This window comes from Petaurus breviceps, unplaced genomic scaffold (genome assembly GCF_028583685.1).
Source record: "Petaurus breviceps papuanus isolate PSGF00001 unplaced genomic scaffold, PetGlider_PUasm1.0 185, whole genome shotgun sequence".
In the NCBI taxonomy this organism is placed as follows: domain Eukaryota; kingdom Metazoa; phylum Chordata; class Mammalia; order Diprotodontia; family Petauridae; genus Petaurus; species Petaurus breviceps.
In genome coordinates this window covers 41,941,147-41,967,167 of record NW_027185797.1, presented here as the reverse complement: position 1 = coordinate 41,967,167, position 26,021 = coordinate 41,941,147, and the positions used below count along the sequence as shown (strand labels likewise).

Here is a 26,021-nt window from a genome sequence, read left to right as displayed (position 1 = left end):
GGGAACAAAGAGGGAGCTGTTTTGGGTCAGGGACTTTACAGGGTTGTGGCGAGGACCATAGGAGATGATGTATTTCACATGTCGGCTCTTGTGACTGTTATAGAATAGTGACTTTTTGGTTGTCTTTCCAGTCCTGAGATTTAGTTAGCATAGGGAACTCTTAGTGTGGAAACTTTCTTTATCACACAACCCATCTAACTTATGCCCTTAGTTGCTCAGGGCACGGAGAAGTGACCTGCCCACTATGTGTTTGACATGGAACTTGGAATGATGTCTTCATAGTTCTGAGTTGGGGCCTCTATTTTCTACAACTATAATACCCCAGGAAAGACCACCCTGTCAAGGAATTCGAATTACAAGCAACCCAGAAGGGAATGGAGAGGGATAGAGTGAGAATGCACAGTAGGCTTCTACATGTTACAAAGGAGGAGTCATTGTACCACACGATGAGATAAAGGTGTGCTGGCCAGTCACCTGGTGAGAGGATTTGGCATTGACAAAAGGTCAGATAAACTCCAAGAAGGCTCCTGGAATGCTGAGTGGCCCTTGTGAAGCATCTTTGGGAGGGCATGGAGCAGAGTGGCAGATTGAGTCGGCAAAGGACAGGCTGGGATCCCCCCAAAGAATCTTTTATTTCTTGTAGCATAAAACACAAACTCCCATTGATGCTGCATCTTTCTTCACTTGGCTTTAGCATCACTCTCCATCATCATCTCCCTTCCTCTGTCCTTGCATGCACAGTTCCCAAGGCCTAAACTTCGCTGAATCCCTAACTTGCTTCAAAACTGAGCTCAGGTGCAGGCCCCTGGTGGTGCCTTCCCTGACCCGCCCCCCCCCCCGCCGCCTATTATTGGTACCTTCCTCAAAATTGCTTTTTATAGATATTCTACTAATTCATTTGTGCATGACTTGGTTCTCCACCCCACCCTCCAAATGCTCCCTGAGAACGGGGTTAGTTTCATTTTTTATTGTGTCTACCAAATAAGCCCTGCTTCATGTGTTCTGGGAAGATTACCACTTCTTTCTGTCTTCTCTGCTCTCCCTCTGGAGAGATCTTTAAAAACTCCCACTGAAGAGGGAACCCCCCCCACCCTCCAGTCCTGAGCTCAAATTTGCCCACCCTACCCCCTGGGTCTGTGCAGCCTAGCCTTATTGAAGAGTGATTATAGGACTGGGCCAATGAAATTAAGCATAAACATATTATCATTTTTCAAAATTAGGCCAGGTTTAAACAAAACCAAACAGTAGGTATAAGTGGGATCATTTTGGCCTTTCCCAGTAAAGCAGCCGGCTTTCAGGAAAGCTTGCTATCCTGTTCCAGAAGTGGGGCGTGGAGACAACCGGACTTTTTGTGTTAGACTAGAACAGTTGGTTTCCAGAGCTTGTCAGCTCAATCCCCCAGCAATTGCTCTGGTCCAACCTGAAGAGGCAACGGGGCAGAGGGATGAAATGAAGGTGTATGAATGCAGCATCTCTTCCCCCCTGGTCAGCAACAGAGAAGGGGAATCTTGTTTTTGGATTAAGACTGACCACCATCTTCCTGCCTGCATGCAGCCCCATGGCAAACATCTGATAGCTTATTAGGGTGACTTCAGAGCCCAGCTCAAATGGGTGGCAACATTTCTCCAATACACCTTGACTTTGTTATTTCCAATTTATCCTGTATATATCTTGCCTGGACATAGTCTACATGTCTTCTCCATTAGACTGTAAGCCCCTTGAGAGCAGAGACCATTTTTTTTGCCATTCTCTGTATCCCCATACAGTATCTGGCACCTAGCAGGAACACGAGCCTTCTAGGTCAATGGTGAGCTCAGCACCTTGTATGGTCGGATCCTTGCTGTCCAGACAGAGATGGCTCTCCATGCCCTAAGCAGCTCCACAGTGCAAAATGCACATATCACCTGTTCCCTCTCAGGTACATCAAGCATACACCTCTCCATGGGATTGGCCCAGGGATCTTAGTACCATAGGTACATGTTGCAAAACATTGTAGGGAGGATGGAGTTTTTCCAGTGGTGTACTAGTACAGACCCACAGAACCTAAATCCCACCCCTTCTGTCACCTGACATTGAGTGAGAATTCCTGGACCCCAAACAGAAAGGTCCTGCATTAACTGGGCTTCTGGGTGGGAGGGGGGAGGATAGCCGGTGCCCCAGGCAGCTTGCAACTTTTTTTTCTGGTTTCATTTTTTACAAGATTCATTTATTAACTATGATACATATCACATAAGGCCTGTTCAGTTTTTACACCATTCCCATTGAGACAAGTACAATACTTTGTAGCAAATACATGATTTAAAAACAAATAAAAAAACAGAACTGGAAAAAAAAATCCCTCAGCTGGAGATGTTTCGGTTGCAGAGCGTATATAGCTGACCATGCACTAATTGCTTTTTAGGTCTGAAAAAAAAAAACCCAACATGGTGTAAAAAACTTCTTTGGGGGGTAGGGAGCAGCAAACATTCCTAACACCACTAACTAAGGGTTGTACTGGGTAACATCCCTAACAATACAAAGAAATAACCGGGATACTTGTCTTTACATACAGTTCTCCATGTTTGCTGAGACACTGAATTCTGGGCACACAGCTGGACTAACACATTTTAATACCATTTAGTATGCTTTTGTTTTCTTGTGAAAACTCAAAATGTGTTAATTTGACACATATAAAGATCATTTAACATGTGAAAAATACTAGTACCAGAAAAATAAGTTGGCGGCAGCACTATTCCAAAGGTTCAAACAAGTTTTATTCCCATACAATCTTGAGACAAATTTTTTTTAATGTACACAGGGAAGTTTGAAGATTTTCTTTTCTTTACGGAAAACAATAACTTAGGCCGTCTTGACTACATTGAATGGAAAACATCTTTGCCCAATATGAAGGGGTTGGGGGGAGCAGTGATCACACCTGGGACCTTGGGGTACAAGTAGCACGGATGTGATTAAAAAGGGGACAAAAAGAAAAGATGGCTTCAGCTCAAGAAAAGAATGGTAAGAAGCACCAGAAGGGAAGACCCTCAACCACCAAGATGCAGAATGCCATCTCCTCCCACCTTCACCCTCTTTTCAGACATGATTTTGAAGGGTGTTCTGGACTTACATTTGGGGAAGTGCCCATCTCTACAAAGCTTCTTCTGCTTAAAGAACCTAACAAGTAATGAAAAGCTTGCAAATGATGGAGACCCCTGGCCCTAGAACCCTCCTGGAGAGCTGGGCATTTGAAGGCTTCTTCTAGCTCAGGGTCTTGCACCGCCCCCCCCCCCCAGAGTGAAAGCATCTCCATCTTGGCCTCCATTAAAGATAGGCAAGGGTCTGGATGACAGAACCCAAAAATCTGAGGGAAGGGAAAAGTGCACAAACCAGTCTAGTTAGTTAATAAGAACCATGCCAACATGTGATAAGAGCGAAGTGACTGTTAAGTTGCTCAAGCCAAACTTCCACAGGGAATGGAGGGGTGTGTGTGTGTGTGTGTGTGTGTTGGGGGGGGGGGGAGCGTCAGGTCACTACATCCACTGCTGGACGCTAAGTGCCATGCACGCACAACTTAGGCAAGCTCTGTAACTTCACTGGGCCTCAGTTTCCCTATCTGCACAGGGGAGTTGGCCTAGACAGTCTCTAAGGTACCTTACAGCTCTATTAGTCTGATTCTAGGTAGTGAAAAAAGCAGACACTTTAGTCAGCCCAGCGTTCTAGCCCTGGACCTATTGCCAGGAAGTTGTTGGACCTTGGGAAAGCCCCACAACTTCCCCAAGGCTTATTTCCTCATTTGTAAAATGGGGGTCATCATGCTTGGCATAGCCTGCCCTGGCCGTCGGGAGGGTTGGGTATGGCAGGGAGTTCATAGGTATGGCTGCCCTCCCCGGCCAGATGGAAGGCCCTGTGCTGGTAGCCAGCAGCTGGACCTTCAATCCTGAATCTTCCCCGGGATCAGCCTTGGTTGTCTGGAGGTGTGGGGGGGGGAACCTACTTGTTTTGTCTTTTCACAGTTCTCCAAAGCCTCTCCTTTGTGCCGGGGCAAATTGTTTTTAGTTCTGAGAAGATTCAGTCCCATGTCTACTTGTATCGGTTTTGTTTGGATTCTTTTCTCAAGGTTGATGCTGCTGCCAAGACAGTGAGTCGGGGGAAGGGGATGCTGCTTGAGGCTCTGGGGGGGCAGGCTGTTCAGCCTTCCCTTCTCTGTCCCCACCCCCTCACTTTAGACAGATGTTGGGAACGAAGCCCTCCTCGAGTCAGACCAAAAAACATGGCTCTATTTGCCTGAACAAGGAAGGATAGAGATGGACACACAATGACTGGTCTTACCTCATCTCCCAAGGCTATCTGTGGAAAGTTAAGTGGCACCAATGGAAATATGCATCTGCAGACTTTTTTGGTGACAGATCTCAGGTGAACAGTCTTGCCCTCCCGGGATGGATGGTACAATGTGAACTGGCTGGGGCTGGAGGGAAGGGAATGGAAAGAACCACAATTCTGACTGACTCTAGGAGGAACACACGTGTGTGTGTGGGGGTGGGCTCTGGCCCCTGTCTCTTTCTGGTGGTGGTCCCTCCTCATCTACCCTCTCCCTGACTGCTACACCTCCAAGCCCAGAGAGAAGCTGGCCCACTGCAGTAACCTTAGGCCAAAGGTGCCAAAGACAAGTTTTTCAGGAGCAGCAGATGAAGGCACAGAGATAACACACAAGAGTGGCACAGTTTCCCTCCTCCCACGGAGGGCAAGGGGATGTGACAAAGCAGGGACCTCCACCTGCTGCGCAGAACTGTGGGGGCACGGGACAGAGAGGCGGAGGCTCTCCCCAAAGACAAACCACCCTCCAACATTGACAGGAATGCACATACAGGTTTGGGTGCATCCATTTTCTTATGGAACAAGGCTACAGAACCAAGGAAATGCTGCTTCCTTCAAGCACCCAGTGCCATAGGTGGGCTGTTAATGCAGCTTACCCAGGGATGAATTCACATAGGAGGACCCTACCCCCAGCCCCCTCCTGCTCAAGTGGCTCCACAGGTCCTGGCTTCATAAAGTGCAAAGAAGAACACAAGGATTGGGCAGCTGTCCCTTTCCCTGCCCTGCCCCTCGCCAGTACCAGACTGCCTAGTTCACATTGACGTTGCTGAGGAAGGAGGGTTGCTAGAGGCCGGCTGGAGGGCTTGTAGGGACCAGATCCAAAGACAGAGGGGTGGGGGCAGATGGATACACATAGCAGCCTAGCAGGGTGTAGGGGGTGGTTGTGACAGGCATCCATCCTTTGACTTTCCAGAAAGGGCTAGGAAGAGGCTGGGGGCAGGTACTTTTCAAACAGGGCTAGCATGCTCAAGGCACCCCAGAAGGCCGCACAGGCTCAAGAGTAGGGTAGGTGTGCTACATGGTATCCCGACCCCCTAGATGCTTTGCTGGACACAAGACCATAGTGGGCTTGGGTGTCTAGGTCCCCTGGCTGGCACCAGGGTCATTAGTGTTATGGCTGGTGCAGGAAGCAGCAGCCAGATGGAGTAGTGTGGTACCTTGGTGCTACCTTTCAGGGAAATGGGTGGGGAGTGGACCCCACACTCCAGGGGTCGGGCTGAAAGCAGTCCATCTCTAGTATAGTGTTTGTGATGTCCAAAGGACTAATCCTGGGAACAGAGAATCAGAGAAGTCTCACTGCCCAAATGGACCCTTCCCTGCCTCCTTCCAGACCAGGGTCTCAGTCACTGAAGCACTGACCCAGCACCTGCAAAGAAAACCTTTCCAACAAAAAACCTTAAAACCCAAAGCCAAGTATGCCTGGGGCTCCTCCCCTGGACATCTGCACATGCACACACGCTTGCTTGCACACACACACACACGTGCACGCGCCATGTCTCAGGAACCACGTGCGATGCTCCCAAGGGAAAAGGAAAGCCCACATCTAACAGGTGTGACAGGGCTTCGTGGCTCTTCCTGGTTAAGTGCTTGGCACCGAAATCTCTTCTGGAGAGGGTGCCAGGGCTTTGGGGCCCAAGGAAGCAGCCCCCGTAGTCTCCATGCTCCTAGGGAACCGCCCCTTGCTGCCAGCCTGCTTGAGCCAGTGTGCACCTGTCTGCCTCCGGGAGAGCCAAAAGCTCAGCTCTCTTTCTTGTTTTTTTCCCTGGTGTTTTTTAAAATTATTTTCCAGTGTTCTTTGTTCCAAAGGTGGTTTACTGTCAACAGACTAGGGAACCAGCGAAGTCAAAAAAATTTGCGTGGCCTTTTCTCTCTGCCCAGGCACAAAGATTCCTGCCCATTGTCCAGACCGGCTGAGCTCTGGCCGTCAGAACCCAGGTATTCCAGCAAGACCATACTTATTTACGGTGGGGAGATGAACATGGGCTTGGGGGAGAAAAAAGAGGGTGAAAGGAAGTGTCCTCAGGGAGTCTTGGGCTTTGCCCAGGGACAAGCCCAGACAGTTCTATACAAGCGGGCAGGCTGAGTACCCCAGGAACTGGCCTGCAGATAGCTGATCAACACTGACCACTGCTGGGGGTTGGTTCCCTCTGAGCCAAAGGGAATAAGCGTGGTGTCAAAGGTCAGTGCAGCCCCCTGCACAGGTGTCTCAACTGGCTCCTGACCAGCACGCTGCCATACCAGCTGAGGTCGACAAGATGGGGAGAGGGGAGAAAGGGCCCCACCCTCCCTGGAGGCTGGGCCCTGGTTCTGCTCCTGCCTAACTCTCCTGCACCCCAGAGAGAAGCCCAGATCCACTGTCCCTTGGCAGTCAGCTCTTCACAGAGTGTGCTCTGCCTGAAGCTGGGGCGGGAGCGGTGGCTGCAGTGGGGACTGAGGAGTGGGAGGAGGCGACTGGGGAGGGGACGGCTGACTCAGGACAGGCGTGGATGTGAGGAAGGGGATGGTGGGAGCCACTGAGGAGGGGGAACCAGGCGTGGCCCCGGCAGGCTCGCCAATGGGCCGATTGTAGAAAAAGAAGGGGCACTGCTGGATGAAGAGTTCAATGATTGTCTGATAGGTCCGTGTGGCCGTGAGGGCGTCCATGGTGCTGAAGTCCGGTCTCATCAGCGTGGGCCAGAAGCAGATGGACAAGTTTTCACTTGTCATGAGATTCACCTTGTTGTTATGACTGACCCTGCAAAGGACACAAAGCTGTGGTCAGGATTCTGGCTGGTGACAAAACGCAACACTTAGTGGAAGGGAAAAAGGGAGCCATTCCTCAGCCCAGGGGAAAGCCAGTCCTCACTGTCTGTCCTAGGTCAGGAAGGCAGCGGGAGGAGGTGGAGAAAGCCCCGGCCTGGGGGGAGAGGGGAGGTCCACGCTGGATTCATCTTCCTTCACAGAGAAGTGAAAAGAGCGCACTGCAGCCTCGAGGGCCGGGCATAGATGGAAAGGGTGGGGGGGAGAGACTATGCTGCCTCCCAGTGTGCCCTGGGGGGGGGGGGGGGGGGGGGGGGGTCAAGGAGCTCCAAGCTTCTATGGAAAACAGGACATGGGGAGAGCCCAGCCAGAGTAGGCTTCAGAAGCCCACAGAGAGCCTGGCTAGGTGGAGGGCTGGTGCCCTGAGGGGCAAGCATTTCTGCTGCTTTCCCACCCCTCTCTGGGCTATCTGCAGGCTTCAGTGTAAAAGGGCGGGAAGAGGTGAGACATAGCCCCTAGGGACAGCCAAGAGCAGATATTGGTCATGTTGAGGGGGCTGACAGAGGGACTGTCCAGAGAGACCACACAGTCCATGGGGAAGGCAATCAATTCCCAGGGGGATGTCACATCTTACTGCTCCCCTACAGCCCATGGAGCTGCTTCTTGGCAGCACCTGATGGCTCTCACTTAGTGAGGGATGGGGCAGAAACAGAACCCATGCACATGGCCTGGTAATGTGGGCACTGGAGGAAGAGGACAGGGGGCAGAGAAGGCCCGGGTGTGGGTCTGGCTGGGTGATCATCAACAGGGAAGTCACCACAGCTCAAAGGCTGAGTTTCCTCATCTGTGAAATGGAAAGAAGGATGCTCCCACCGTGTCTATCTTGTGTTGATGCTGCTACCACCTGTTCTCTTGGCTCTGGTGCAAAGTCTCCTAAACTCCAATGAGCTCTGAACTCTGCTGTTGTGCTGAGGAACCCCAAAGAGTGTTGACAAATATTCACCGTCCTGGAGAACCAGCCCTGGAGTCTAAACCAACCTCTGCCCCAGGTTCACATGCTGGACACTTGGGAACCTCCATCTCCTTTTCTGGAGCCAGGATGGTGAGCATGAAGCTGACGAGACAGGGCTCATGTATGTGACTGCACAAGGAACGTGACCACAATCTTAAGCAGCCACCAGAAATTTGGGCTGTTTGAGGGAGCTGGGCCCTGACAGTGCTCTAGGAGAGTCACACATGGCTACTCACAAGCACCCTGATTCCAGCAAGTGTGAAGAAAAAGGGGAATACTGAGGGGATCTGCACAGTGTCCAATGTCTGACTTCTGGCCACGACCAAGTAGCTGTTATTGCTAGTAAAAGTGTGGACTCAGATGGTAAAGAGAGCTGCTGAAGAAACACCTTTGTGTTAATCTCTAGATTATCTGAGGGAATGAAACTTTCCTTTTAAAAAACCTAATAAGGGTTTAAAAGTAAAATTTAAAAAAGAAAAAGGGACCTGAAGAGTAAGGAGAATTCTGATGGGTACAGAGGGAGGGGCTGAAATGTGGAAGAAGATGACAAGAAGGGCCCCTGAAAACCTGCAGCTAACTGACAAGACTCTTCCCAAAGAGTTGGGAGCAGGGCCCCCTAGGAATGGAGCAGCCGCTCATCCTGCCAGAGCGGCTCTTCTGAAAATGACAAGAGGCTGTGTGTTGGTCTCCCGGAGCAGGGCACGTCCAAGAGGTAACAGGGAACACCTTGAAGACGTCCAGTTGGACAGGCAGCAGAAATGCTTGTGGTAACCGTGATGGGAAGGGGAGCTTGAAGATCTTCCCAACCAGAATGGGCCTCACTGGGAGCCCAACAGGAGAAGCTTGCTTGGGGAGGCTTGTTTTTCAGGAAGGCCCACACCTTCTGCTACTTGGAAATAGGCAGTGGGTCATGACGGCTGAGATTGTCTTCTGACCCTGGAGGTGAGGTTTTGATTTGAGGCTCACTTACGGGAAGAGTTGTGTGATTTGGCCAGATGAGACTCTGGGCAGCCACTGAGGGCCCCCCACCCCGGGCTTTGGAAACACAGATGTTGGTGCTTCTCTCATTGGTGACTAACACTGTTTATATGCTATGGTCAGACAGCTAGAAGCCTTGTCTGTTGGGCTGCTGAACTGTTATTTTCTCTGTATTTTTTGCCTGCTTGTAATTTCTGTTTGTATTTTGTGAAGTTCTGGGTGCTGAATTTTCCCCCTGAACTAAGTGAATGATGTGTATGTGTGTGTGTGTGTGTGTATACATATATACACACAGATAGACAGATATGGATATATATCTATATATGTAATTGTTAACCCCTTTTGAGTTGCTTCCTTTAGAAAAGTAGATCAAAGAACCTGTGCTAGCAGCCATCCCGGGTATTCTGGAGTGCTTGCTGATACAGTAATTCACATGGGTAGGAAGACATGAGTTCAAATTCAACCTCAGACACTTACTATCTAGGTGAACCTGGGTAAGTCACTTACTACTGTCTGCCTCTGTTTTCTCAACTATAAACTGGGGATAATAACAGCACCTACCTCCCAGGGTGGTTGTAAGGATCCAATGACATGATATTTGTAACTCATTTAGCATGGTAAACAGCCTGGCACCTGGGAAGCACTTACTAAGTTCATGTTCCCTTTCCCCTCTTTCAGAATGAACCCAGAAAGCATTATACAGAATCAAGAAATCCTGGACAACAGACTGGAAACCGTATGGGCTATTTTCAGCCAAGTGCTACTGGCTGAAAGCAAAGGCTGCAGAAAAGAAAGGCAGATTTAGGAATGGTAAAAACATTGACAACAACATTATGCAGTGCTTCCAGGTTTGCAAAGAGCTTGGCAAACACCAGTTCATTTGATTCACATAGCAGCCCCAAGATGTGGGTGCTGTCAGCCCCTTTATGCAGATGAGAAGACCGAGGCAGACAAAGGCAGAGAATGGGTTTCGGCTTGCGCCATCTTGACTCTGGTCCAGGGCTCTGTCCACTGCTCCACCTGGTTGGCAAAAGGCCAGTCTCTCAAAAATCACATCTTTATGGACTACAGCTTGAAGTACAAGGAGAGATGAGCAGGCCAGCGCTGGGACGTGCTCACAAAGACTAACATGGATAGATCTGCTTAGAATATTCCAAACCTGAGTCAAGAGGAAGGGCCACTCACCATCCACACCACGCTGGCTGCTGAGACAGCAGCCACATGCAGGGAGAGTCACAGAAATGAATGAGGCAGCGGGAAAGCCTATGACCTCGGCCATCCATACACCAGATGAATGAGACCCTGAAGCAAAGCAGGTGGTGGGTGCCTTCAGTATCACAGCCTCAGGGGCAGGACCCACACTGGCTCAGGGAAGGAGCCTCCAAGGGGGCTGGGGAGGAGATGCCCAAACACAAGCAGAGCAAGAGCCAGTTTCTTTTTTTTTTTTTTTAAAGCAATTGGGGTTAAATAACTTGCTCAAGGTTACACGGTCAGGTGTTTCTGGGTGGGTGCTAAGTGTCTGAGTCCAGGTTCGATCCCAGGTCATCCCCACTCTGGGGCCGGTGCTCTTACTCACTGTGCTACCTGGCCACCCCCAAGAGCCAGTTTCTGTGTCAGGAGAGTGTGCAGATCCCACGAGAGGACAGAAAAAAGTCCTAGAGGAGGAGCACCAAGAAAGAAGTCTGGCAGGGGGCACACATGGTTCACAGCTTTTTGACTTGGCCTGGGGGTCATCTGATCCTTCACAAGGAACCACCAAGGTAATAGGAACTTTAGACCTGACTCTCATTAACAAGGAGGAATGGGCTGCTGATGCAGAAATGATGGAAGAGGGAGGAATGATCAATTTGTAATGCAGAAAGAGATGGTCAAAGACTGAATGGTACCCCAAATTTTAGAAACTAAGATTTCAAAGGAGTAAGTCTTATCCTTGGGTGCAGCCTTTTGACTGAGTCCCAGTTTTACAGAACAAATCCTTTTATTAAGGACTAATTTATTAAGGATTAATAAGTCTTATTAAGGGGATTTGTTCTGTGAAGTCTGGATTCAGTCAAAGGGCTACACTTAAGGACCTAGAGGGCCATGTGTGGCCTTGAGGTCACAGTTTCCCCACCCCTGGAGTAAGAGAAAGGATGGGTAGGATTCCATGACCTAAAATGCCAGGGATGTCGGCCAAGGAAAAATGGAAAGCTCTCACAAAGAGATTCCAAAGACAGTGGAATGATTCTGAAGAGGGTGAGCTCACTGACTGCCTTCCGCCTGCTTGGGATGAGGCCACACAAAATCAAGGTCCTGGAAATCCTTTGAAACCCAGGGGACTATAACAGTGGCCATGGTCTGTGGTCTTCAAAGATCACAGAGCATGGGAGAAGTACAGAAAGACTAGTGGAGGATAAAGGCTGTCTTGATAACAGAATGGAATCAGCAACTGAAGTTGGCTTCAAGGCCTTGAGATACTCTAGGGTGTTCTAGAGAAGGGCTGCAGAGGGACCATGCAGAAAACGGAGTGGAGACCACTCCAAGCTCCTGGCAGGGTTTCATCAAGCACAGGCCATACCAGGCTGACCTGTCAGGGAGGGCGACAGAACCTCTCCTGGGAGCCTTCTGGACAAGGGGGCAGTGAGCCCGAGTTAGGGAGAGGCAGCACTCGCTGACTAGTTGGACAAAAGAGGACTTCTGCATGGTTCCAATATCCCACTTGGCTTTGTTCTGTTTAATACTCTCAATGACTTAGATGAAAACACAGATGATATGGTTGTTAAATACGTATGACACAAAACCAGGAGGGACAGGCCAGGACTTCCAAGCCACTTAATAGTCACACTCTCAGGCCAAACTGCAGGTGACGAAATCTAACAGATATAAATGTATTATCTTCTACCTGGATTAAAAAAATCAACTTTATAGGAAGTCGGTGGTGGGAACCATGGCTAGACAGGTGTTTGAAAAGATCCGGAGGTCTGAATGGACTACAAGCTCAGGGAGGCAGCAGGAAGTGATTCAGCCACAGGACCAGGATCTCTGGCTGTACTGAGTCATCAAGTGTTCAGGCCAGGTGCCATTACAGTGCGGCTGTACTGTGCCCTGCCAAGAGCACAGATGTGGAGAAGCATGTACAGTTCTTTGGCTGTTTCAGGAAGGTTATGGATAAGCCGCTGAGCAGCTGGAGGTCAGCCAAAAGAATGGCCGAGATCCTAGAGAGGATGCCTTATGAGGGATGAGGAAAAACGGAGCATGTTGGCCTGAAGAAGAAAAAACTCAGGGGGCACAGGCACTTCAAGGATCTGCAGGCTGGTCCCGGGAAGAGAACTCAGACTTATGCTGCTTGGCCCTAGAGAACAATGGGTGAGTTTTGTGGAGAAGCCATCCAGGCTGACCACAGGGGTACAGAATGCCTAGTGGCCCGCTGAGTTCTCCACCTGGAGGCATCTTCAAGTTACCTCTGAACCATCACTTGTTGGGTGGGTTATGGAAAGGATTCCTCATCAGAAGAGGGTCCCTTCTAACTCTGACACTGGTGACAATCTACCCTGTCATCTCCCTCACAACATCCAGGTATCATTTTCAAACCTTCAGGCAAGGGGGAATCTGCACACACTCTGAGGCTGAGTCCATAACCTACCTGCACTTTGGTGGACAGCTGGCATTCTGTCCACTCAGCCTCGCAGGTCAGGACTGACGTCTATCAGGAGAAGCTAGCTGGGCCAGGAAAGCCTGACCATGGGAGAGCCCCAGTCTGAATCACAGAGGTATTCTCTAATTGATCATGAAGGCAGGCAGAGCTCTCACCACTGGGCAAAGTCAGCTCTTGACCACTGAGACACAGAGCATACCTTCACCCCCAGCCTGAGATTAGAATTCTTTTTCTGATAAACTGAAATTGCCTGGGAGCCAGGCATCATATAACATAAAGTGTGTTGGTCTCAGGGATCAGGAGCTGCAGGAACTGTGTCCCGGGCCCAACACTTACTCTCTGTGACCAAGGGGAGTCACTTTACCTAGAAAACCCTTCCATTCCAAGGTCTTCAGCGGCTCCTGACTGAAATATTTTCAAGAACTACAGAAAGAATGCTTTGTACAAAACACACTGAGTGGGGAAGAGCTGGATGGAGAGCCCGCCAACGTACTTGTTTAGGTGAGAGATGACATATTTGAAGACTTCATGGTTCTCCTTAGGGAACTTCTTTAGCACCTCCTTCAGGGCATGTAACTTCTGTTCCCGGTCGTTGATTTCTGCCAAAGCAAAAGGAACCAAGGGGAAGCAATGTTATTGATAACAGGCCTGCCAAGCCCTGCTCTGCACTAAGACGTGGGGATTGTGTAAACACAAGGGCAGGTAACAATGTGGAGACGGAGCTTCGCTAGACCTGTTCAGAAAGAATGTCAGCTGCTGGGTTTTTGCTCTAATATAGGCAATCAGAGGGTCCCCCCTCAAATGCCACCTACCTCATCATGAGATAGACACAAGGGGCTGGCTTTGCTCCTTCCTGTGCCCGAGAGCACTGTGAAAGCTGGCACTGTCTGCTGCTGGGGCTTGCTGGCCACAGCTGTACAAGAATGAACTATTCAGGAGTTCTACTACAAAGAAAAGCCTTCTTCCATCACCATGTTGCCTTGGAGACATGCATCCCAAGGCAGAGATCGCACTGTCTTTGTGACTAGATGAAGAAATTCTGGTCCACATGTATAATGGCAATGGTAATTTGAAGATCTTCCCTGACCCTTAATAGACCTAAGGGAATTTGGAGAACTTCCCTGACCTCTAATAGGTTGAATGTAATCACATGGAGCCTGTGGTGGGAAGAGTTTGCTGAAGGGTAGAGCAGAGCCCACAGGAAACTTGGAGTGAGAGTAGTTAGAGCTGGAGGGAGGAGAGGATGCACCCAGGGAGACAGCTAGGTTTGGGAGTGTTCGTTTGTGGGAAGGCTAAAGAATAGTGTGGCTCTCTGCTGTGTTGTGGTGTATTAACTTCTACGTTGCTATGATGGATTTGGTTTTTTGGTTTTGGGATTCAATTTTCTGGTATCTGAATAATTGTTCTGCTTCTGTCTTCTCTATGGAGAGTCTGTTATATGTTGTGATTGAGAATTATGCCGGCATATTTACAGTCGCTGTCAGTGCTGTGAATATTACAGACACTATAAACATCAGCACAATCTCCACAGAAGGAACAAACCACAGGACAGGATTAGGTATCCCAGCTGACTCTGAGAGAGAAACATGGAACAGACACAATGCTCCTTGGTAGTGTGGTTGATAACTACAAAGGAATTCCTAGAGAGTACATAAAAAAGTCTGGCCCCTTTTATTCACTCTTCTGGAATATGGCTCAGTGGGTACAACTGAGAGCTATGTAGGCTAAGAAAGGAAGGGGTGGGGCTGGGCTTGTTCAGACAACCCCTGGCACTTCTCAAATATCCAGCCTTATGACCATTTTGTATTTCATCTATTTAGCTTCTATTCTCTATTTATTTAGATTTTGGCTTTTTGGGTAATTTACTTTTTAATAAGGGAAGAAGAATTAACTAAGCAGTAATGGTGGTTAACAAGCACTTAGGTGGGAGTCAGAACACCTGGGTTCCCATCTCAATTCTGCCAACTACTATGTGACTTTAGGCAAGGTAGGTTTGGCTGAATTTACTCATACTAAAAAGTGAGGCAGGTGGACTAGCTATTCTATCCCATCGACAAATCTCTTTTTCTAACATCCCTTTCAACACTGCTGCTCATCTCTAAGGTCTGCCCATCACTCAGGTTCAATGGTATAAGGTCCCATCCAGCTCTGACATTAATTCTAACCCTTTGTGGTCCCCAGATCTGGGGCTGATTTAAAGTCACCTTTTCAGTTCTAAAAACTGGCTCTTACTCCTACAGTCTGCAAACACCCAGGAAAAGCATGCTGTATTATCACCAACACTTTCTAAACCTAGCTCCAAATCTGGGATCCTAAGTTCCTCTGGCTACTAGGCAGAGTGCACATGGGAAGGGAGGAGAGGAAAAAGAGAAGAGAATTTAGCTCCACGACCTGCTGGTTGTCAGGAACAGAGAAGAAGAGTCGAACGCTGGTTGGATACACTGACTAAAGATGAGAAGAGACTCGGACATTGGAAAGGACCCAAGAAGTGGTCTAGCTCAGCCCAGATGTGAACAAGAAGCTTTCTACACTGTCCTGATGGTGTAGCAGTCATCTAATGAAGGGAAGGAGAACTCGCTAGCTCCCCCACCCCTTTCTTGCCAAACCTTTTCACCTGGGGAAGCATTCCCACTTTCCTTCCCTGTCCTAGTGGCTCCTGGGCAGTGAGGTCCAAGTTCTGGCTCTGCCACTTCAAAGTCATGCGTTCAGTCAAACAGCTAACCTTTCTAAGCCTCAGTTTTCTCCTCTGTAAAATGGGAGGTTGTGGGCAAAGTGAAGAATTGTTCATTTAGAGGAGACACTGCTTTGTGCAAAGATAGGATTTGAGCATTTCTTAAGCGCTTACTCTAGGTCAGGCATGAGAATCCATGGGCAGGGAACAGTGAGTCTTGACTTGAATGACCTGGGAAATATGTTCATGGGTGAGAAAATTAAGGGAATAAGGCCAGCAAGTGGCAAGCTGTGGGAATTCAGCAAATCCCACTGACTCCACCTTGTGAGTCCACTCTGAGTCCACTCAGTTTCCTTTCTATTCAATGATGGGTCTAGTCCAATTTCTATTCTGTGAGAAAACTGGTTATGCTAACCAGAAACCTGGTCAGACCCAAAGATTGAGGCAGGGAGTCTTCTCACATGCTGGTCAATCAGTTATTGTTTCCATGTTCCTTTGTTTGTTTACAGAAACCTGGGGGGAGGGGGACACTTCATTTTCTGAATTCAGGAACTGTACCCATTCCCTCTTCCCCCTCTCAATTTATGAAATACTTAATCTTTTCTCCAATCAGAAATTGGACTGCCTAATTTTGTATCCTGGCTAATTGTTTTTTTCTAGTTAATTGATCTTACTTGATTAGTTGTTTTTAACGTGTAAGTCTGTCTCCTCCTATATCTGGGGTCCAGCCCTAGGCTGAGGAAGGGGCCTAATCCTGGTTTCTTGGGCATTTGGCATGCATTACTTAATAAATCGAAATGCTTAGAAGCTCAAATCTTTGCGTTCTCAGTCATTTCATCTTTCACCCACCATAGGGGTGAAGTCTATCTGTATAGTGTGAGTGTTAGGAGAAGACGCTGGGAAGGCCAGCCTGGGCTCACAAATCGGAGCTCAACTCCTCGTGCTCTGCAGACAGCCCAGACTGCCTCCTGAGAGACAGGAGCAGTGCTGCACGCACAGGCATCTGGACGCTGTCTCCACACCAGACTCGGAGCTACCTGGAAGTGGGGGTGGCAGTTTTTGCCCTTTGTGGTATCTCCAGCATTTAGCCTGGCACATACTAAGTGCTACATGCGGATTACCATCTGAGCAGGATATAATGAAGTAGGAAAGTTCAAAATCTATGCCTCAATAACAGCGAGTCACTAACTGCCTTCTTTCTTTCTCAGTGAGAAAGAGACAACAACAGGACATAATGGAGAGAGCCCTGGCCGTGGAATCTGAGAAACGGATCCGAACCCCAGCTTGCAAAGCCACTGGCTGCGGAGGCCTCGCTGAGGCAGGCGAGCCCCTTCTTCTGGGAGGGGAACCTCCCGGCAGGTGACTCTGAAGACAGCGCCTGTACAACCTAGGAAATGCCAGCTGCTCCTGCAGACACAGGGTGGTGGACTTTGAGCATTCTCTTCCTGTGGCCTTCCCTTTGAAATGGCTTCAGTCTAAACAGATGGGGAAGTTGTTTTGGAAAACGTGAGGCCCACATGTGCAGCTTCAGGCTTCCTTAATGAAATCATGGTGCAGCCCTTGCAGACACAAGCTCAGCTCAGGTCTATCTGGAAGCACCAGAGCCGGGGTAAACACAGCTGTGTTTAGGGGAGTGAGGCTCTCAAAGAAACAGCAGCCCCTCCAGGTAAGAGCCTGTGCCCGCTCCAGCCTCATGGCACCTCTGGATTCCCTTCCTCCATCTCCCTCTCTCTAGCAGACTCCTGGTCATCAGTTGTCCAAACATCCCCATTAATTCCCCTGCCCTTTAACCTCATGGATGCCCAAAAAGGTTCATTAAGTATCTTGCTCCAAGCCTTACTTAGCCCCAGAAGACCTGAATCTGAATCCAGGCTGCTCATACCCATCTTACATTGGGAAAGCCCCTCTCCCTCTGTAGGCCTGTTTCCCTGCTGCAGCCTAGCTTCCTCATAGACAGACTCTCAGAGAGGGAAGGGACTCTGAGTGTCACTTAGGAGTTCAGTGTGGTGGTGGGCAGAGGGCTGGACTTGGGAATCAGGAAAACCTCAACAGACAGCCCCAGTTTAGTCGCCCAGCCTCACATAGCCTTAGCTCCCTCTCAGTCTAGGGCCCTCTCGAAGGTCACACCAAACCCAGCCTTGCCAGCTTCATCATTCGTGTTCTGATCCTGGGGAGTGCTGAGCACTGGGGAAATCCTGCTAGGATTCCAATGCCCTTTTTAGGTCTGGTGATCAGGTCCGAGTTTTGGCCACATCATGTTTGCTGTCCCACCTTGGGTCAGGAGTTTTGTCACCTGCAAAGTGAGGGAGTGAAGCCTGACAGTCTCTCAAAGTCCCTCTGCAGCCACAGTCCAACCACAGAGTCTACCTTCCATCGTCCCAAGTTGTCCCAAGGTTAAGAGCTCAAGCTTGGCCATAGTGGGGAGTGATGAGTTAGGAGGAGGAGATCTAAGCTTGGAAGTGACTAGGAGCGGGCTTGGTTAATGTTAGCTTGATACAAATAAACCCTTTTCTTGGTCTCCTGACAAACTCTTAGGGGTGTAGGTAAGAATTTCCCAGGACAGGCAGCATGGATGGCTTGTTAACAACCTCAGTGGGAGAAACCTCCATGCTTATGAGGATTCAGACTATGAGGACCCATCAGATTCACCAAATCCTCAGGGGATGGTCGCTGCTGTGGGCTCACTGGTCCCGTTCTGACTGCAGTCTAAGCACTCAGTGATTGGCCATGAGAGATCAGCCCTGGAGCATAGGCCCTAGGTCAGAGGAGGGACATGAAAATCAAAGCGTGGAGTCGCCTGACTCACAGTCTCACAGCATCTGATCCAGGAATGCAGGTAAAGCCTTCTGACCTGTGAGGAAGGACCTTGTCCTTATGCCCCTCAGAAGGGCACACCATGGAGGACTGAAGCTGTACCAACAGGGGAGACTCTGCCAGGCTCACATCTGGGACATGAAAGACACCTTGGGAAGAGGAACTGCCTTGTCCCAACATCTTCCAGGAGGTGACAAGACACACAGGGCCCAGAACCAAGGCCAGGCCCAGTCCTCCCCGTGGGCCCCCTCTGTACTCACTGTGGGCCTCTACCAGGTCATTCTGCATGCTGTAGGGCACCAGGGGGTCTGGCAGCTCAGAAAAGAAGCTCTTCATGGCACCTGCCACAGTGTTCACGGTGAAGTCCTTTTCAGCTAGGTCCAGGTTGTGGTCTGCAAAGAAATAGCAGGATCAACTTAACAGATGTGCAAACACCAACCTTGTGCTGAGGTGCTGGGACAAAGGTTGAGAGGAATGGGACAGGTTCTGTAGTCACCGAGGAAAGGCCCCTCATGCTCTAGACTTCAGACCATGAGGACACAGGCAAAGTGTGAGCTGATCCCGCTCCCCGCCAAGAGCGCACCAACTGATCCATCTACAAGTACTGGCTACAATGCCTGCTCTGTGTCAGGTGCAGGGCGAGATGCTGGGAAACAAGGGAAAGGAGGAAACAGTCTCTACTTGGGAGGACCCTCCATCCAAGAGTAAAGACAAGCACCTGTCAAAGAACAAACACCATGGATTTGAGGGAAGGCCCGGAAGAGGAAGACACATGTCTCGGGCAGGCCAGACAGCCATCACCTCCCCAGCCCCCTGCTGAGGTGGCCCGGCGTCTTGGACAAGAGCACCGCCCAGCCTGGCCCTGCTGCCAGCACACAGGGACAAGGGGCCTGCCTGCTCAGCACCACCAGCCCGGGGGTCCAGGTGGGACTGGGCCCCAGTCCTTGGCACCACTAAGAAGACCAACATCATGAACACGGCACATCCTCAGTGGCAACGCTGTGAGTGAAGATTTGCGCAACTGTGCTCATGTGATGGGAAGCAGACACATCCTTCAGCAGAAGGTGAACTCTCTGAGGGCAGGTCCTGTCACCCCAGCAGTTGTGCTTCAGAAATGTTCACTCATTAAGGCTGAGGCAGTTTGGAAGGGAGGGCACCAGCAGCTGGGAGGCTGGAGGAAAGGTGGGAATGCATGCCAGGCATTGGGGATCCTCAAAAATGGGAGAAAGAATGTAGGAGCCCAAGGGAAAGGCCAGTTTTGTGGATGGCAGATCCACAGATCCTGCTAAACTCCAACCCAGGTCTTCTGATCCAAGGCACCAAGGGCTTTTCACATCATCCTTGGGCCCTGAGGTCACCACAAGTGAACACCTTCCATCTTGACTCGTGTCAGTGGGCCAGTGATTCAAAGATGGTTGTCAATTAACTAGCATGGGAAAACCCCCCAAAAGCTCACAGCCTAAATCTTATCCACATGTAACAAGTCATACCATTTTTGTGACAAATTTGCCTTCAAGGCTTTTTCTGGGGGGTGGAGGGAAAAACCACAGTGTGATCTGTCCCATCCAGCAGCTGTTTAGACCCTAGCTCACATCAAAGGACAGCCCAACTCTCCCACCTAGTTAACAAGGACCCCACCCATCTCGTTGGTGCCTTGGGACCATATGGGATTAGTCGGGGAGAGAAGAGTCCTCAAAGCTGAGTCCAAGAGATGAGGAAGCAGGTCCGGCAAAGGAAGGTACCAGAAGCATGGGCCAATGGAGCGAGGTAGACGAGGGGAAACTGAGGTGTGCTGGGTGTGGGAGGAGCAATGTGAGCAGCAGGGCCGGGACAGCTCCTGCCGTGAACAACTCAGCACCTATGAAGAGTGCGGCAGTGCTCCAGCAGCACATCTGGATGGACAGCAAGGCCTGACCTGAGGCAGAGAGAGAGATGAGCACAGCCAGGACAGTCTGGGAGGAGGAGCTGTAAGGAGGACTCACGTCTCAGACCGGAGAGAGGGACAGCTGGCTCGGCAAGGAAGGCTCTTGGTGCCAGTGTGGCCCACTTCTGCTTGCGCACTCCAGCTCCCCTCCCTAGGCCTCTGTTTTGCTCTAAGACACAGCTCAAACACCATCTTCCACATGAAGGCCTGCCTGTTTTTCTCAACTGCTCAAGCCCTCTGCCAACAACTTTGTGCCCCCCCCTGCTCCGTTTACACTCACGTGCGGTGTTTTCACCCCCACTGCCAGAGAAGTTCCTCACAAGCAGGCACTGTCTCACTGTCTGTACCCGCACCCCCAGAGCCTGGCACCATGCTGGCACGTGGCCAGTCAGCCAACAGCAAACATTTATTAGTCACCATGGACCAGGGACTGGACTAAACATTGGTTATACAAAGAAAGGCAAAAAACCCACCAAACAATGATGATGACAAACATCAAAAACCAGTTTCTACCTTCAAGGAGACAGCATGCAAGTACCTGTGTCTGCCCAAGTCATAAAAAGCCTTACTGGAAGCCCATGTCCAAGGGAAGGCTTGGGGTGGCGGTGGGAATGACAGACAGCCACTTGCAAAAGGTGGGATTTAAGTTAAGTCTTGAAAAAGCCAGGAGTTGGATGTCATGTGGGAGGAACAGCAGGAGGGTCAGTGAAGCAGGATAGGGAATAAGGTATAAGAAGACTGGAAGGTAGGAGGCACCAGCCTGTGAAGGGCTTCAAAGGTCATATAAGAGAACTGTACTGAGTAGGGGGTGATGTGATCAGACCCAAGCTTTAGGAAAATCACTGGTGATTGATGGAGGAGGGACTTATTGTTGGTGACCCACCCGCAGCTGTTGCAATAGTCCAGGCCTGCGGGGTGGGGGTGGGGGTGGGGGAGCCAGCTGGGCAAGCAGAGGTGAGGAGGTGGCATCATCAAGAGATGCTGGGAAGACAGATACAACAGAATGTGACAACAGACTGGATATGTGTGGTTACCCTGTGGCAGTGAGGCTGGGGACTGGAAGGAGGGAATAGAGAAAGTGGGGAGGAGGGAAGATTGGGGAGAGCAGGTTGAGTTGGAGACATCCAAAAGGCCCTGGGTAATGCCAGACTGCAGCTCAGGAGAGACTGGGGTGGATGTTTAGATCTGAAAATCACCTACCTACATAGAAATGGCACTTGAATCTATACAACCTGATGAAATCACTCAGTGAGACAGCACAAAGGGAGAACAGGAGCCTTCAGGAGAGAGTCTTTAGGGATGCCCATGTTTAGTGGGCACAACTTGAATAAAGACCCAGTCAAAGAGCCTCAAGGATAGGTAGGAAGAAAACCATCAGAGAGCGGTGTCACCAAAACCTGCAAAGACAAGAATGTCTATGCAGAAGAGGCTGATCAGCAGCACCCAGGGCTTTGGAGAGGTCAGGAAGAATCCTCCGTAGCTTTGGAGGGCAGTGTCAATGAGAAGTCAAATTGTAAAGGGTTTAGAATCAAGAGACAGGAGAGAAGAGAAGTGGGGTTCCCATGCTGACACACATGGTGGGTGTTTCTGGGCATGCAGAGTAATGATGGCCTGTTTGCAGGGCTCCCTCCATAAAACCAGGCCCTGTCAGGGGCTCTAAGGCCCAGAGACTGGAGCAGAGGGGCTCCCTGGCTTGCCCTATCTGTTGTCTTTCCCCTCGCAGCACGGCTAAGATGTACTTGGTGCTTCTGACACTCTCGGTCATGTTAATGTGACGTGGGCTCGGCCAACACTTCTGGACAGCCCTGCAGACCCCAGACTGGAGGGGATCCCAGTTCTGTGTAAAATTCCAATCCAGCCACCAGAAATTTTTAAGGTTCACACAGTGAACATATGACTGTTTCTCCATCAGATGGACACTGTTGATGTGCTTGGTGAAAACGGGCTTGTCTGGGCCTGTGGGTCCAAGCCAGAGTCCTTGAGGATGTACACTGAGTGCACAACATGCCTTCAGCTCACGAGCTCCTCCTGGAGCATCACCTTTGCTGGCCTGCTTGGTCCAGGAGCTAGAGCACACTCCACCACTGTCATGGTAGGAGGATCTGGGCTCAGGGGGTGCCACTGTTGGGGCAGCCCCTGGCCCTAGGCCCTGCCCTTGTGCACCAGCCCCCAGCTAGGCCATCTTTAGCTTTATGTTGCCATGAATCTATAAACCTTGATCTTACCTTGATCAAACTGTCTCTGGAGGCTCTCCATCTCCGATTTATTTCCACTCACTCTGTAGATGCCTTCAGTACTCAACCCTGAGGGGAGAAAGTCAATCAATTACTTTGGCATTCCAGCAGTTTGGTGCTACCTGCACAGCAGTGTATATCCTTGTTAGGCTGTTCTGACCATGGGCAAATACTGGCTTCTGCCTCAGTTTCCTCCTCTGTAAAAGAGGGATAATTCCTGCACTAACTACTTCACCATGTTGTTGTGGGGAAAGAACCTTGTAAACCTTCAAGCACTAAGTAGACAGACGTGAGCTACTGTAGAGATTTAAAGCAACTTTCTCAAATCACAGGGAAAACCATAGGTGGAAATTCAAGTTCACGTGGTCTCAGATTGTTGTCCTTTGAGAGGTTGAAGCACCTGGCTGATGAAAAACTCCCACACCCTTTTCTCCTTCAAGCTGCTAATGCACAAGACCATCTAGCGTTGCTGCCACTGCTCAGAGAAAAGCTCAGCTGCTGCTGGGAGGCTCAGACCCTGAAGTCAATCTACAGTCTACAAGAGACAAATGTCTCATTTCAGTGATCACTGCAAGGCCTGCATCAGGCAGGATAAAAGCGGCTAGCTTGCTCGCTCTGGTACACTGTGCCCCCTCCCCCAACCAGACTGATGGCAGGTGGGATCTCAAGCACAGACCACTTGTAGACCACAGCAGAAGTCATCAACTACTTGGCTTAAAAGCTTTTAATTGCTCATGGGACAGGCCTAGTTTCAGAGATTGGTTTCACCCCAGAGAAAACAGGGTTAATGGACCAGCCTAGAGGACAGCACAAGGTGCTGGGCCTGACTACAAAAGATCTACCTTGTACTGGGTGGGTAATGAATGCTGGGTACTTTAAATCCAAATGCTGTCAGCCCTCATGTTCTTCACTTAGTTCACTATGCAATTCACGTATTCATGTCTGATGGCTACAGGACTGGTCACATTACTGCCCTGTCTCCTCTAAGACAAATGGCCTCAGCATAACTTTGAGGCTTTGATGAACAGTGGCTACGGTTTTCCTCTACCCCTTCTACACCAGCCCACATGAGGTCCCCAGTCTCTGTGCCGCTTCATAGTTTCTAGGCTCTGTGAAGGCTCAGCACAAGTACCACATCATGCATGAGATGCCACCTCCTCATACCTTCCCAATTAATTTTCATGTATTTTAAATTTTTTCCTATCTATGTTCATGCTGTGCTCCCATCCCTGAATGCAAACCGTCAGAGGACAGTGACATATAGGCTTGGGTTTGAATTCAGGCCCCTACTGGTAAAGAGACCCCAGGCACTTAAACAACCCCTTACCCCTGACTGGCTTTAGTTTCCTCCTCCATGAAATGAGGAGGCTGAACTAAAAGATTACCAAGGTCCCAATTCGTGGGTCAGGTTGGCCTTCTGAGTGCTCAGAGTCCCATCTCCAAAATACTTCAAATGACTTCCCCTTGCCTTCCACATGAAGTCCAAAAAGCTAGAAAGGACCTCAGCTGACAGGGAACTCCAGACCTCAGTGGCTGGGTGCTTTGCCATGGGTCTCTGAACAAGATGGGCCCCCACCTTTGAACACAGCTATTCTGGTACCGCATACAGACCAGTGACAGGAGGGAGTCAGAGAATGTGCTGTTCCAGCCCCCTCCCCCCCGGCCGAGGGGCCTCAGGGCCCCAGGACCGAGCCCACAGACCTACTGCAGGTTCATCCAGCTATTTTCCTCATTTACTACTCGATCTTGAGCTACTCCCTCCACCCTGTCCTGTTCTCCTGTGGTAGTTATGGCTGAAAAAGGATCAGTCTGGTGACCATCAGGCCTGACAGACATAGCCCATTACTTGGCTCCCAGATGAGAAGCTGCTCCATCTGAGCAGAGGGACCTGCAAGAGCTCACCATCTGTGGGGTAACCTACAGGCTCCTGGGAACACGAGCCAATCTCTTCAACAACACTCCATGGCATTTACCATGCCGAATGCTGCTACTAATAAAATGCTAAGGATGGATCCACTACAATCCATTAAAGAAGCTGAAGACAATCAGGGCACATCCACAATCAATAGCTCTGTGAGAGGGCACCATGGAGAGCAACTGCCCCACGGCTATTTCATTTAACAAGGTCCTGGGGGTCAGCAATGGGGTCACAAAGATAGAACAGAGACACTACTTCCCAGAAGCCTGTGACCTGATGGAGAAGGAAGGGGGTGAGGGGAGGAAAACAAGTACATAAATAGCCATGATACACAGATGAAAGAGGGATAAGTGAAAAGCTGAGGTTCAGGAAAAGTGCTCTGTGAAAAATGAGACACCTGGGGCCTCGGGGAGAGGGAGCCCTGGATACAATAGGCACTGAATGGCTATTGGGGCAGGATGGGCTGGGGCTTCTAAAGGATTCAGAAGCAAAAGACCTGATTTCAAATTCTAGCGGTGACCACAGGCAAATCACCTGATTCTCTGGACCTCAGTTTCCTCATCTGTAAAATGACAAACTAGAACTAGATGATCCTTCTAGCTCTAAAATCCTGTTTTCTTGCGCCTTCTTTCCCTCGCTGCAGAGACAGTGGGTACGGCCACGGAACACTTCACCCGCTACTAGACATGGCTGGCGAGGCAGTCCGGCTTGTCTGTGCTCTTTTTTTCTTCTTTTCAATGACATCTGTTGCAAGGGACAGGCTTGATGGACGGAGGAAGGATGAGGGATGTATTTGGACATTAAGGTCATGGATGAATGACAGCAATGAAAAGGATTAAAAAAACCTAATGCTTTTCCTAAACGCCCCTGTGCTCTGGCATTCCAAGGCTGCTTCCAGCTCCAGTCACCCTCTCTCAAAGCTTCTGATCCCAAACACCCTTTGCCCTGAATTGTACTAGATCTCTTGACTCAATGGCCTAAGGCAAAGACAGCACCGACAAACAAGAGGCCATCTGAACAATCATGGTCAGTTCCTCGTTTTTTTAAGGCTGAGCCAGGAGTGGAGTTTCTCAGAGGCTTCCAAAAGCACTAGTCAGCCAGTCTCGGGACAAAACTTATCAAGTGAAGGAAAATCCAGAACATCCTTGCAATTTAGAAAAACAAACATCCCCCACCGTATCTAAGAACTAACTGAGAACCAGCTGTCAACAGATTATCAGAGGTGTGGTCCTGCCACAACCTCACCAGCCCTGTGCTGGAGCCCACTTTACAGAACCGATGAATCAGCAACAAAGCATTTCCCTGTAATCCACACTTCTGTTTATTTTATGAAACCCTACTGCCATTTGGGACAGCAACTCAGACCATGTTGCCTAACACCAAAGCATAATTTAGGGGGAGGGACCATTTGCTTGGCCCACACTATTGTTACAACCACTAATTACGTGTCAATTAAGAAACCAAAAACCTCTGTGCAGGTGGCAAAGTCGAACAGAGCTGAGAACAGGATGGTGACCCAGGGAACACAGACAGCCAGAGGCAAGCACAAGCCATCCATTCCTCTCAGTCTTGGGTCAGAGACAGATAATGGGCATCAGATCCCAGAGGGAGCTGCAGCAAAAGCACTGAGGCGTCGGGAGCCCTGCAATCTATGTGATGGGAGACTCTGGGCAAAAGCCCCTTCTCCAATTTATTCACCTGTCTAATGGAGACAAACTAAGCAGTTTGGCAGGAACCTTGGGAA

At 49.8% G+C, this 26,021-nt stretch overlaps 1 protein-coding gene across 3 annotated transcripts in view; it reads right to left on the bottom strand.

Moving 5' to 3' along the window:
• Positions 1-2,731: 2,731 nt before the first annotated feature.
• The window catches only part of ARHGAP35 (Rho GTPase activating protein 35), a 170,761-nt gene continuing 147,471 nt past the window's right edge, over positions 2,732-26,021 (bottom strand). For 2 of the 3 annotated variants that reach the window (XM_069089103.1, XM_069089104.1), the window contains exons 4-7: positions 22,351-22,428; positions 18,462-18,593; positions 13,210-13,315; positions 2,732-7,087 (exon numbers count right to left, since the gene is read on the bottom strand). In XM_069089103.1, coding sequence (XP_068945204.1) covers positions 6,730-7,087; positions 13,210-13,315; positions 18,462-18,593; positions 22,351-22,428 — 674 coding nt within the window. In that variant the 3' untranslated portion in view covers positions 2,732-6,729. Of the gene's footprint in view, positions 7,088-10,537; positions 12,414-13,209; positions 13,316-18,461; positions 18,594-22,350; positions 22,429-26,021 lie in introns of those variants that run through there. The other variant, XM_069089105.1, reaches the window with a different exon arrangement.